Below are 13,413 nucleotides of genomic sequence, written 5' to 3' on the forward strand. Positions count from 1 at the left end.
TATTTTGTTTATTTATACAACAGGTAATGTGATGTCACTGTGCTTCATCTAATAGCAGAACCAAATGACCTGGCTTGCAGTTGAGATTACATTAAAAGTACAAGTAATCAATGCCGTTCGAAATTCTGCGCAGATCATTAGGCTACAGCATTTGTGAAGATCTCAACAGACCTGTGATGACCTATGCATGGGATCTTGAACATGCAAACTTCATATTATTACACAATAATACATTTATAGTTACAGTAACCTCAATGTGGCCATGGATGTGTTACTCATTTTAAGATTAAATGTGAGATTACTTTGTAAGATTATAGCCTTAACTTTAGGCTATTTACTGTATTAAAAAAGTAATATTGAATTGTGTTTGATTGATGGCCAGTAACTGAAAGGTTTGATTTAGTCCTATTCTTTATTAACTTACATTTTTGGTTGAGATGGAGGATGTGAATTCAACATATCATTTATTTGTAATTTTTACACAAACTGGGATTTAAGCCAGTGGCACAGATGGAACTAGCCAAGCAGAAGATACAGTACATCTACTTCCAATGTTGATATTTGGTTGTGTTAACAACCAAACAAAATTGAATAGCACTAAATATCATTACATTTGACATCAACCGGAGCTTGAAACCCTAGGCCTATTGTGGTGTCTATTTTTTGTTATTTCTGAGTTGAATTGAGACCATATCTGTTGATGACTTTGCAAATGCTATATACTGTAGGCCTAAATAACATCATTGACGATTGATAAAGTATGGTCACATTTCATTCGCTCTGTTAAGCCTACCCTTTGGAATGTCTTCCATAGCAACAGTGAACGTAGTGATTTTTTTAAGTGGAGATCTCTCAACAATCATTCTCATGATAGTATGTTGGTAATAGTCAGTGACAAATATGATAGCTGGGCTTGGTTAAAACCTTGGACGGGAGGTCTAGAGGTAGCTGTAGATAGGTCAATTCTCCAATAGGAGGTGCTGCCCAGCCTATAGTTTTTTTTCTTCATAATAGTGGATATAACATTGAACATTGATGTTGTTCTAAATATAACACGTAAACATATTTTATTCAAGGTTTGTCTGTGTTGAGATTTGGTTGTCATGATGACATAATCCTGTGGTTGAAATTTCACAACCACCCCCCATTTTTTTTTTTTTTTTTATAAATGCTTTAAATTGATGACTTTTCAAAGCCTTTGTATTTTCCAACGTCACAATTCGTTGACAAATTACATTGAAACAACGTTATGCACCAGTTTGTGCCAAGTGTGTTGCCATGAAAACAAGCAAAAAAACAGAATAGCAACCTTGCATTGCAGAAGCAAAGCCAATAACGGAAATAATTGTGTTTCTCTTAGTGCTGGAGGAAGATCGTTTCTGTTCAGACAACTTCAGACAGTGATCTGTTCTAGCATGTCGACACAGGTTGAATTGGCTTGCACATAGCCTATTGCAGGGCGGAAAATACATTGAATTTACGTCTGTGCTCAGTGGGTCGGCCCTCTATATGGAATTTATATCGGCAACGTTCAAGAACGTTTAGCAACTGAACGTGGCCCAGACACTTCTATGTTGAATAGGATAACGGTGACGCGTCTGTGAAAATGGGTGGGAAATTATAAATGGCGAGTTGGTGACGAATTTGGCTATTTGATCACATTAACTAACTGTCCATATAGAGGCACGGAAAAAAACTCTGGTAAAGTTGTCGACACTGATCTTTTTAAAAATATTTTCCAAGATGAACAGAATTCTTCTCAGCATTTTCGCAGTTGGCCTGTGTTTTGCAGTTGGTAAGATAAAATAGTTTGTCAACTGTATTTGTTTGCTTATTTCAGTCGTTGTTTAGTTAGCCTATAATTTTGATAGCCAAAACAAAATGTTTGATACCATTGTAATGAATTGGGTAGTCAAAATGATGTTCGTTTTTTCATCATTCGAATACTATGTATACTTTCAATTTATTGCAAAGAGGCATTATAGTTTATCATATAAATAGGCAAGCTTTACATCCGAATACAATCAATTAGAACATGTGGACGTCTTAAGTCCGTGTTTCTGATCTTTGCCCAATTATTGGCAAAAGAACTGGTCTGATTGGTCAAAATACCAATTATTAGTATTTTTTTTTAAATATCTGAAATGGGCTGCCTGTGTAAACGCAGCCTAGTGTTTGTAGTTGAAGGTTCAGATTCTCCCATACGCTGGTTACAATAAAAATCATGACCATAGACCGTTTACAGGGTAAGGAAACCAGTTTGGGGGAACTGACCCCTTTATGAGCGAATGGTTCAGAATATTCAACTGTAAAGACTAAATAAACAATTTCTTGCCTTTATGTATGACCCTTAGTTTATATAACTTAGTCCCGCTAAACAAGTCTTTGTCCCCATCTCCGGTTTCAAACCACACCCTTACTATATGATTTTCTGCAGTTGTCGACCTTGATTGAGGTCTTCCTGAATTGTGAATATGTATTCCTCATGACCTTTACCAAATATTTTCGGGAACATTTTAGTGAAACTAAGACCTGAGAAAATGTAGTTATGCTGACTTCCCCCTTTGGCCCTTAACTTGCAGAGTATCTGTCATTCTGAGAGAAGTGCTCTAGGGCAGTGGTTCCCCAACTTTTTATATTCCCATACAGCTTCAAACATTCAACCAGTCAACCTCCAGCTGCGTACCCCCTCTAGCACCAGGGTCAGCGCACTCTCAAATGTTGTTTTTTGCCATTATTGTAAGCCTGCCACACACACACTATATGATAAATGTATTAAACATAAGAATGAGTGTGAGTTTGTCACAATACGGCTTGTGGGAAGTGACAAAGAGCTCTTATAGGACCAGGGCACAAATAATAATATATAATTTTGCTCCTTATTTAACCATCTTACATATAAAACCTTATTTGTTCATCATTGTGAATAATTCACCACAGGTTATTGAGAAGGGTGTGCTTGAAAGGATGCACATAACGCTGCAATTTTGGGTTGTATTGGAGAGAGTCTGTCTTAAATCATTTCCCACACAGTCTGTGCCTGTATTTAGTTTTCATGCTAGTGAGGGCCGAGAATCCACTCTCACATAGGTACGTGGTTGCAAAGGGCATCAGTGTCTTAACAGTGCGATTTGCCAAGGCAGGATATTCTGAGCGCAGCCCAATCCAGAAATCTGGCAGTGGCTTCCAATTTAAATAAAGATTTCACAGAACCGCTTGTTGCAATTTCGATGAGGCTCTCTTGTTCAGATATCGGTAAGTGGACTGGAGGCAGGGCATGAAATGGGATAACGAATCCAGTTGTTTGTGTCATCCGTTTCGGGAAAGTACCTGCGTAATTGCGCACCTAACTCACTCAGGTGCTTCGCTATATCACATTTGACATTGTCCGTAAGATTGTGTTCATTTTCACACAAAAAATCAAACGATGGAAATACCTGTGTGTTGTCCTTGTTAATGCAGATGGAGTAGAGCTCCAACTTCTTAATCATAGCCTCAATTTTGTCCCGCACATTGAATATAGTTGCGGAGAGTCCCTGTAATCCTAGATTCAGATCATGATATGTAGCGCTGCCCATATCATTGCATAGTGCAGGAAAACACGAGAGTTCAGGAACCTCGCTTTAACAGAGTTAACCATTTTCACTGTAGTGTCCAAAATGTCTTTCAAGCTGTCAGGCATTTCCTTGGCAGCAAGAGCCTCTCGGTGGATGCTGCAGTGTACCCAAGCGGCGTCGGGAGCAACTGCTTGCGCTATCACTCCACTATGTCTCCCTGTCATGGCTTTTGCACCATCAGTACAGATACCAACAGATCTTGATCAAAGTCCATTTGATGACACAAAGCTGTCCAGTACTTTAAAAATATCCTCTCCTGTTGTCCTGGTTTCCAGTGGTTTGCAGAAGAGGATGTTTTACTTAATTGACCCCACATAAACGTATTGGACATATACCAGGAGTTGTGCCAAGCCCGCCACGTCTGTTGACTCATCCAGCTGTAACTCATAGAATTCACTGGCTTGCATGCGAAGCAGTAATTGTTTCAAAACATCTCCTGCCGTGTCACTGATGCGTCGTGAAAGTGTTTGATGAAGACATTGTCTGTATAGTTTTTTGGGCCTTTTCCCCTAGCATTGTCCCAGCCATATCTGTGACCGCAGGAAGAATTAAGTCCTCCACAATAGTACGGGGCTTGCCTGTCCTAACCACTAGGTAGGTCACCATATAAGACGCTTCTAGCCACTTCTTATTAATGGTCTCTGTTGCTTTTATACATGTATTACTACTCGAAAGTCGTCTTAATTCTCGCTCAAAAAACTCTGGCTTATTTTTCAAATTGGCATGTTTTGTTTCTAAATGTCTGCGCAAGAGTGAAGGCTTCATCGAGTTGTGAGGTAGTACTTTTGCACGTATAACACACTGTGGCTGAGGAAAGGCACTACCCAAAATCAATGTAGTTCTCATCATATTTACGCCTCTTCGACTGTCCAACGTCCCTATCTGTTGTTCGGTGCTTTCCCTGGTAAGGGGGCAGTAGCTCTTCGGCTGCATCAGACACAACTGTTAGTGTCCATGCTAGCTGGGCAAACAACAAATGTAGAATTACTGATGTTAACATTGGATATGCTCGTAGAAGCAGAACAACTCGTGTCGTCGACAGGTGCAGGTGTAATACTGCTGGTAGTAGCAGTACTACCAGTAGAGCTGGTATGTGTCTCTATGGATGTGGGCCTTACTTTTTTTTTTAACCATTTATCTATTTTCAAGCAAACAGAATGAGCAGCAGCTACGTTTGGCTACATACGGTCCCACGAGAGAGTAATAGTTAATGTGATTGGATGTTAATTTTTTGACTAGGCTACCTATATTTTACTTTGTGGCGTTATTTCGCTGAACACTAGATGGTTTAATTTTATTTTTGGCAGTGAAACGAGGCTACTCGGGCGAGAAAACAACCTCACCCAAATCTATAGCCCGGTTGGAAAATATAAATGGACTGTTTGAAAATGTATTTGTTTTTTATTTAAAAAAAATTATATATTAAGAATGATATATTTTAAATGTGAATCACATTTTTATTTGGTGTACCCCCGACAGCATTGCGCATACCCCAGTTTGGGAATACATGCTCTAGGGTGTATTCACTAGGAGCCAAAAGGAATGAAATGGGGAGGGGCCTACCTCAGTTTGGAATAAACGGTTTCCATTGCCAAACATTTTGTAACTGTTTGCTACGGTCTTTGTCTAATGAATACACCCCTGGTGTCACAGGTTTGATTCACGGCCAGTTACATTGATGCCGTGACCCTGATCACTTAGCTGATGTGTAGGCTAATAAGCCTCTTAGTATACTGTGTGGAGAGCAGGCCAAAGGGAGATGTCTGTAGCTCAGTTAGATTGAGCTCAACGTTGCAACTTCGTGTTAATGTTGTGACAGCGACATTAAGAAAGCAGTTCGTTAAGGTTAGGTGTTTGGTCCTAAGCCTTGTGGGTGGAAGGTATTGGCAATTACAGGAAGTCATATTAGTTTAAACCTTTCAGGGACAGTATGGAGTAAAACTAGTATATATTACTGACTACCCTCAAGGTAAAACGTGTTTGCTCAATTAGGGTTGTGAAGACTGGCTCTAGATCTGATTTGACAACTGCAGTAACGCAGGTCACGGGATTGATGGTATTTTGTAATTGTCAAATATACCTTTTTGATTTGATTTATTAGCATCCCTATTGAATACTTCCGATCCAGGCTCTTGGTTAGAAGACAGACTACCATGGCAGTCTGTCTTCTATCAGGCAACATTGCCATCATGTGGACAACTTTGGTTTTAATGTTAGAAATCTGTATCAAGACTTGATTTGCTTATCAATATCCCAACACAAATGCCTTACTTTGAAGAGGATTCATTGAAATACATTTTGACCAATGTTTGGTGTTTTGGAATCCCAGTTATGGTATCCATGGTTTCCATCATGGGGTCTCATAATGAACTGATAAACTCATTTGACGTAGTTGCAGTGAGTGAACTGTAGAGTGCAACAGTAGTCTGATTTGAACTGTGGTACTTGGCACTGTGGTTTGTGGTTATGGGCCCTGATCTGAAACCAGTTGAACAGAGTAACTCGATCTGCTCTCCTATTTGGCCAAATACACAATACAGTATTGGTTCTTTCATTAAATACACAATACCCAACCTCTTTGTTAATGTTACTGTTCCTTCCAATTCCGCCACCAGTATGTACCCAGTGTAAAAACTCCTTACAGGACATAAACACCGGAGACACAGGAGACACCTGAAACCCCACCTCTTTAAGGAATACCTAGGATAGGATAAAGTAATCCTTCTAACCCCCCCCCCCCTTAAAAGAGTTAGATGCACTATTGTAAAGTGGTTGTTCCACTGGATATCATAAGGTGAATGCACCAATTTGTAAGTCGCTCTGGATAAGAGCGTCTGCTAAATGACTTAAATGTAAATGTAAATAAAAACGACACCAGACAATATACAAAAACATACACTGAGTGTACAAACCATTAGAAACACCTGCTCTTTCCATCACATAGACTGACCAGTTGAAATCTTTGATCCCTTGTTGAGGTCACTTGTTAAATCTACTTCAATGATGAAGGGCAGGGAACAGGTTAAAGAAGGATTTTTAAGACAAAATATTGAAGTGCCTTTGAACAGGGTATGGTAGTAGGTGCCAGGAGCACTGGTTTGAGTGTCAAAAACCGCAATACTGCTGGGTTTTTCACGCTCAAAAGTTTCCCGTGTGTATCAACAATGGTCCACCACCCAAAGGACATCCTGCCAACTTGACACAACTCTGGGAAGCGTTGGAGTCAACATGGGCCAGCATCCCTGCGGAACACTTTCGACACCTTGTAGAGTCCATGCCCCCATGCTGTTCCAAGGGCAAAAGGGTATGCACCTCAATACTAGGAAGGTGTTCCTAATATTTTATATGCTCAGTGTGTATATATGCCTAGGAACTGACTGTACAGGGGACAATACAACTGATGATCGTCAGTCAGTCCCCCCCCCCCCCCCCCTGCTAGTCCATGCATGACATGCATACTGCATAAACCTACAAGGAGTTTTCTTTTTGGTGGGGGAATTTAAAGGATACTTGAATGTTGCAAGAGGCCAGCGAAATTCCCCATGACTACAATGTCCTCAAATAGTTGTCTCTTGTGTGTAATTATGTCGGCATCACACTTTGTCCATGTAATAATAATTCCCCTTATGTGGTACATATAACACAAACCATATGGTTTATAATGATCATCAAAAAGCACTAAAACAAAACATTTTGATAGTCCTAGGCCACATGATCATTATCTTGTAGTTGTACGAGCAGCTGTTTATTCATACTCAATGGGCACCGTGTCCTCAGTCCTCTTAAAGGTAACAATAATGACAGATGGTGGAGACCAATTGTGAACATCATCCCCGTGACTCATCTCCCCTCCCTATTACCCAATCAAGGCTTGTGCGCTCATCCTTAACTTAACCCCTCATTGCGTCTGTAAATTACCTGTTGTGGCTAGAATACAGCCAAGTGTGTAAGCCAAGAGGCAGCTTTGTTTGCGAAACCTGACTGTTACCTGTGTTTCACCTGTATGAGTGTGTGTATGTGAGGCGGTGACAGTTTGGTGGTGTGACATGAGTGAAAGGAACCGATTTGACAGGATTTCTGAAGGGGGTAAAGGCGCGGCCCAAGGCGCGGCTCCAGGCAGAGGCTGACAGAGAAATGTGCATCATGTCATGCATGACTCATTTACGTGATGTTGGTCTGTATGTAGGGGAAGAGGCATTCTGATTGAGGACAGTTGATTGTTTTCACTCTAAGGGCTGGTTTCCCAGACAGATTTAAACCCATTCCTGAACTAAAAAGTATGGTCAATAGAGAATGTCTATTAAAATAGCTTTTTAAAACGTAATCTGTCTATCGGAAACCGCCACTTAGACAGCATTTACACAGGCAGCCCAATTCAGATTTTTGGACCAATTATTGTCAAAAGAGCTGATCTGATTAGTCTAAAGACCAATAGGTGGGAAAATATCCGAATTTGGCTGCCTGTGTAAACGCAGCCTCAATACATTTTTGTGAAAGCATTCTTGAGTGGGAGGGTTTTTGACAAGTGGAAGTTTACTTGTGCGCCGACATGTCTTACTCATCTGCGTTCTCTCTCAAGGATGTATTTGTCCTTCCCGGAAGGACACCTTATTTGATATTTGAACCTAAAGAATGGAATTCAAACATTGATTGAATGATCAGATCACTTGGCAATCACTTTTTCGGGATCTTTAGTCCACCAGACGAAAGTTCAGACCACATTCTGCGCATGTGTATATATTTTCTACTTTATACGTAGAGAGCAGGGTACTCAGGTAAACGATGCTCGTTAAATAAAGTTAGAGCAAAGCCGAATCGATGTCTGCAAGATCACATAATGATGGTCTTTGATATAAAGTGGACACCCAAGCCGACAAAGAGATTCTGTTGCGTCCCTCTTTACATGTGATCAAACAGCTGAGTCATTTGGTTGGATTGTGGGGATGCACTCAATGTACACAGAACAAAAATACGCAACATGCAACAATTTAATTGATTATACTGAGTTGCAGTTCATATGAGGAAATCAGTCAATTGAAATAAATGTATTAGGCCCTAATCTATGGATTAATCTATGGATTTCACATGACTGGGAATACAGATATGCATCCACTGGAAAAATGGGACTCACGATGGACTCAGGATCTCGTCACTATCTTTGTGCATTCAAATTGCCATCGATAAAATACAATTTTGTTCGTTGTCCATAGCTTATGCCTGCCCATACCATAACCCCACTGCCACCATGGGGTACTCTGTTCATAACTCAGTAAACCGCTCGCCCACACGATGCATACACGTGGTCTGCGGTTGTGAGGCCGGTTGGACGTAATGTCAAATTCTCTAAAACAATGTTGGAGCCGGCTTATAGTAGAGAAATTAACATTCAATTCTCAGGCAACAGCTCTGGTGGACATGCCAATTGCACAAAACTTGAGACATTTGTGACATTGTGCTGTGTGACACAACTGCACATTTTAGAGGGGCCTTTTATTGTCCCCAGCACAAGGTGCTGTTTAATCAGCTTCTTGATATGGCACACCTGTCACGTGGAAGGATTATCTTGGAAAAGGATAAATGCTCACTAACAGGGATGTAAACTAATTTGTGCACAAATTTGAGAGAAATAGCTTTTTGTGCGTATGGAATGTTGCTCTGATCTTTTATTTAATCTCATGAAGCATGGGACCAACACTTTACATGTTGCGTTTATATTTTTGTTCAGTGTATGTTTTGTTTTGTTTGTTTGGAACAGGAGTGGCATTTTCTTTGTAACCTGAGTCTCTTGTGAACTCCTTTTCCATGGGGTGTGACCGAAACCAGTGTTTGGGAGGGGGAAGGGGTGTGGGCATGGCATTTTTACAACCTTGCTAAGCAGCTCAACCTTGCTAAGCAGCTCAATGTTCCTTGGCTCAATCACAAATTGCTTAGATTATTTGTTTTGTCAACCAGACATTCATAACTGAAGGCCACGCCATGTTTTCCCTCTTTTAAAAATGAAGTTGTTACCTAAATGTGACCAATATGCGTCGCTCATTTAAAATGGCAGCTCTGCTGTTCTGTAGAATCGTCCCATGATGACGTCTTTACCACTTGAATGGCATGAATGCAAATGGACTGAGTAACTTTACTCAAACAAGGAACAAACAAAATGGTGTATTTACTGTATGTGTCAATGTGTGCACGTCACCTACAAAGGTATGCCTTTCCATGATGGATCCAGTCATGGGATGAGTTTGTCACACATATGACTTCATGGACAGGTATTTAACTCCTTTAGGTACTGCGTGTCTGTAGTGTTATTTGCATAAGAAGTCAGAACTTGCTCAGGGACTTTCCGTCTTGCAACTAATTGGTTGAATTTATGGGTCTCACGGTTAATGTCATTCGGTTAATTCCGTAGTTTATGGCGGACCATTCCTCCTCCAACCCCTAAAAGCACCAAACTACTCATTATGAAGGGCATAATAATTATGGGGTCAAAGGGTAGTTCCCTGACCCAATTGGTTCTCTGTCTGGAGTGGCACTTACTGGGAAGCAGCCATTTTGTATTTCCCTATCAAGAGCTAAGGAGGGCTACACTCAAAGCATTCGCCCTGTGTTTTGAGAAGTGGACAAATTGTCAAACAACTATGCCCTTCTATGAACTAACATCATAATGACTTGCGCAGGTTGGGCTTTTCATCCACTAAAGTGCAGTCAGCAAAACCGGGGAGTGTCAACGGCTAAATCATTGTTTGACTCATCCCATGTTTAGAGACAAACAGGCCCCAATGATGTAGGATTGCATCAACAAGCGGTCAAGGGAGTTATCTACAAGAATGTTTACGTTACGTTATTTACGTTATGTTTTTTTTTTTTTCATCTCTGTTATCCCAGGCCAGGCTCTGAAGTGCTACAAATGTGACTTGGGCTTATGGGACTTGTGCTACACCACCGAAGTCAACTGCAATGAGGGGGACTATTGTTTCAGCGGCGTTGGAAAGGCAGGTAAGGACCCAAGACCAAAGGACCCAAGGCCTGGCCGACACCGGTCATGGGTGGCTCATATGTCTTATATTTACATTGTAATAATTTAGCAGACGCCTTATCCAGAGTGGATTAGTCAGTGCATTCAACTAAGGTACTGTAGATAAACAACCACATATTACAGTCATTGCAAGTAAGAACTTTCCTCAAAGCCGCTATCAGCAAAATCAGTGTTGGTAAGAAAAGACAAGTTCGAATGTAAGGATATTTGTTTATTTACTTATTTTTTTGGCTAGTCTGTTTTTACACCCCATAGTGCCTCTGTCCTCTTCAGAAGCAAACAAGGAAGGAAGACAAACCTGCAAATATTCCTTTTGCAGATGCTTAAATGTCACTTTCCAGCATTCTGTCTTGCGGCAAAAGTTAATGAAGAACAACTTGCGTTTCATAGTTTGTCAATTTAAGAGGCCTTACTGTATGTGCCGTTTGGCACGACAAAGCCTAAGTAATTACGTTTTTTCTGTGTTCCTTTTCATCCACAGTTAAGTTTGTGGACATCAAGATGAAAGGCTGCCTGAAAGTGGATGAATGCAACAAGACGACCACAACCGATTTCCCTGCCAGCTCCAACCACACAGTGTACAACATATCGAAGGCCTGCTGTGACAAGGACCTGTGTAACGCTGCCCCGGGCCTGCCCCGAATGAGCATCCTGCCCCTGGCCCTCGCCACCCTGACCACTGCCTTCATGACCAAAGTCCTGGTGTAAGGGGGTGTGAAGCCCTCTGTGTGGCCTACACACATACATATGCAGAGGTTGATATACATGTAGGTTGATGATTCACACACCCACACGCACTCATCAAACATTAGCACCAATCGGTCCGTGTGTATAAGAACTGCATTACGTTTGTGTAATTTAGGCCAAGGAGGAAACATCTGTTAAAGTGTACCATATACCAGCTAAACTTCTAAATTATTTCTATTAAAGAATTTGATTTGTCCTTCATGCCTCTGGAAATCTCTCAATTTGTTGTATGGCTCACTCTGGAAATGCAGTTGTTCAAACAGACTAGCTTACACAGACCCTTATTCAGTTGCACCTATGGAAAGCATTGAATTAAACCTCGTTTGTATGGAATGCTCACGTACAATTGGCAAGTTTCTATTAACATAATTGAGCAGATGTCTTCAGACACTTTAGTAAGATGGAGATCGGTCAGTCAGCATTATATAACCAATGACTGTTCATACTGACAGACAATTCATTAATCTTCAATAGGGAGCTCGGCTAACAAATACTATTTTCTATCTCTGGTGTTGGTTACGAATGCTTATTTCTAACCACTATTTCAAATTGATGTTACATTTACATTTACATTTAAGTCATTTAGCAGACGCTCTTATCCAGAGCGACTTACAAATTGGAAAGTTCATACATATTCATTCTGGTCCCCCCGTGGGGAATGAACCCACAACCCTGGCGTTGCAAGTGCCATGCTCTACCAACTGAGCCACACTGAGCCATTATCCAGCCCCACTTGCTGTTGGGGAGCTCCACTGATCACTCAGTTTACAATGAATAATGCAGTTGCTGTGTGACCTCATATGTTGCCCCCATTCTTGAGCTACATGATGACCTAGACCATTGGCGGGCAACTCCAGTCCTCGAGGGCCTGATTGGTGACACACTTTTTTCCCATCCCTAGCAAACACAGCTGATTAATCAAATTGAATTCTAAACTGAAGATCATGATTAGGTGATTATTGGAGTCAGGTGTGTTAGCTGGGGCAAAACTGTGACACTATTCAGGCCCTCGAGGACTGGAATTGCCCACCCCTGACCTAGACCAAAGGAAGGAGGGACAGTTGCTAGACTGGTCTGTTTTGCCACGTTCAAAACAACTGGGAATTCGGAGATCTCCGACTTAAGTCAGTTCAAAACAACTGGGAACTCTGGGGGGGGGGGGAACTAGCTCCGACTGAGGAAAAATCTATTTGAACGATCATCCAAATCGGAATTCCGACTCGGGCCTCTTTCTAGAGCTCAGACTTTCTGACCCGAAGATCACTGATGTCATGATTTGACCTGGTATTTTTCAGTTTTGAACAAGGCATCTGTTTCTAGAAAGGGCAAACAACAATGTGGTTCAACTTGTGTTGACTAGGAATTTAATTGAATTCCTTTTTGCCTAAAGTAATTATTGTATTTATCTGGCAAGATTAGAATGTATACTGAACAAAAATGTAAACGCAACATGTAAAGTGTTGGTGAAATAAAAGATCCTAGAAATGTTCCATACGCACAAAGACTTTATTTCTCAATGTTGTGCACAAATTTGTGTACATCGCTAGTGAGCATTTTTTTTCCTTTGCCAAAATAATCCATCCACGAGAGGTGGAAGCTGATTAAACAGCATAATCATTACACAGGTGCACCTTGTGCTGGGAACAGAAGGCCACTAAAATGTGCAGTTTTGTCACGCAACACAATGCCACAGATGTCAAGTTTTGAAGGAGCATGCAATTGGCATGCTGACTGCAGGAATGTCCATCAGAACTGTTGCCAGAGAATGTAATGTTAATTTCTCTAGCATAAGCCATCTCCAACATTGTTTTAGAGAATTTGGCTTCTTTACCAGCGGGATTGTCTGAGACCAGCAACCTGGACAGCTGATGACACTGGAATATTTCTGTCTGTAATAAAAACCCTTTTGTGGGGGAAAAACTCATTCTGATTGGCTGGGCCTGGCTTTCAAGTGGTTAGGCCTATGCACAGTCATGTGAAACCCATAGATTAGGGCCTAATTCATTTATTTCTATTGAC

At 41.0% G+C, this 13,413-nt stretch overlaps 1 protein-coding gene across 1 annotated transcript; it reads left to right on the forward strand.

Annotated features, from left to right (window-relative positions):
- The first annotated feature begins 1,547 nt into the window (after positions 1-1,547).
- On the forward strand, positions 1,548-11,595 carry LOC139558778 (sperm acrosome membrane-associated protein 4-like). The gene is made up of 3 exons (XM_071374211.1): positions 1,548-1,795; positions 10,497-10,607; positions 11,129-11,595. Exons 1-3 carry the CDS (start codon positions 1,744-1,746, stop codon positions 11,353-11,355), a joined length of 390 nt encoding a protein of 129 aa, XP_071230312.1. The 5' UTR covers positions 1,548-1,743; the 3' UTR covers positions 11,356-11,595.
- Positions 11,596-13,413: the final 1,818 nt, after the last annotated feature.

Source organism: Salvelinus alpinus, chromosome 29 (assembly GCF_045679555.1).
Source record: "Salvelinus alpinus chromosome 29, SLU_Salpinus.1, whole genome shotgun sequence".
NCBI classification, from domain to species: domain Eukaryota; kingdom Metazoa; phylum Chordata; class Actinopteri; order Salmoniformes; family Salmonidae; genus Salvelinus; species Salvelinus alpinus.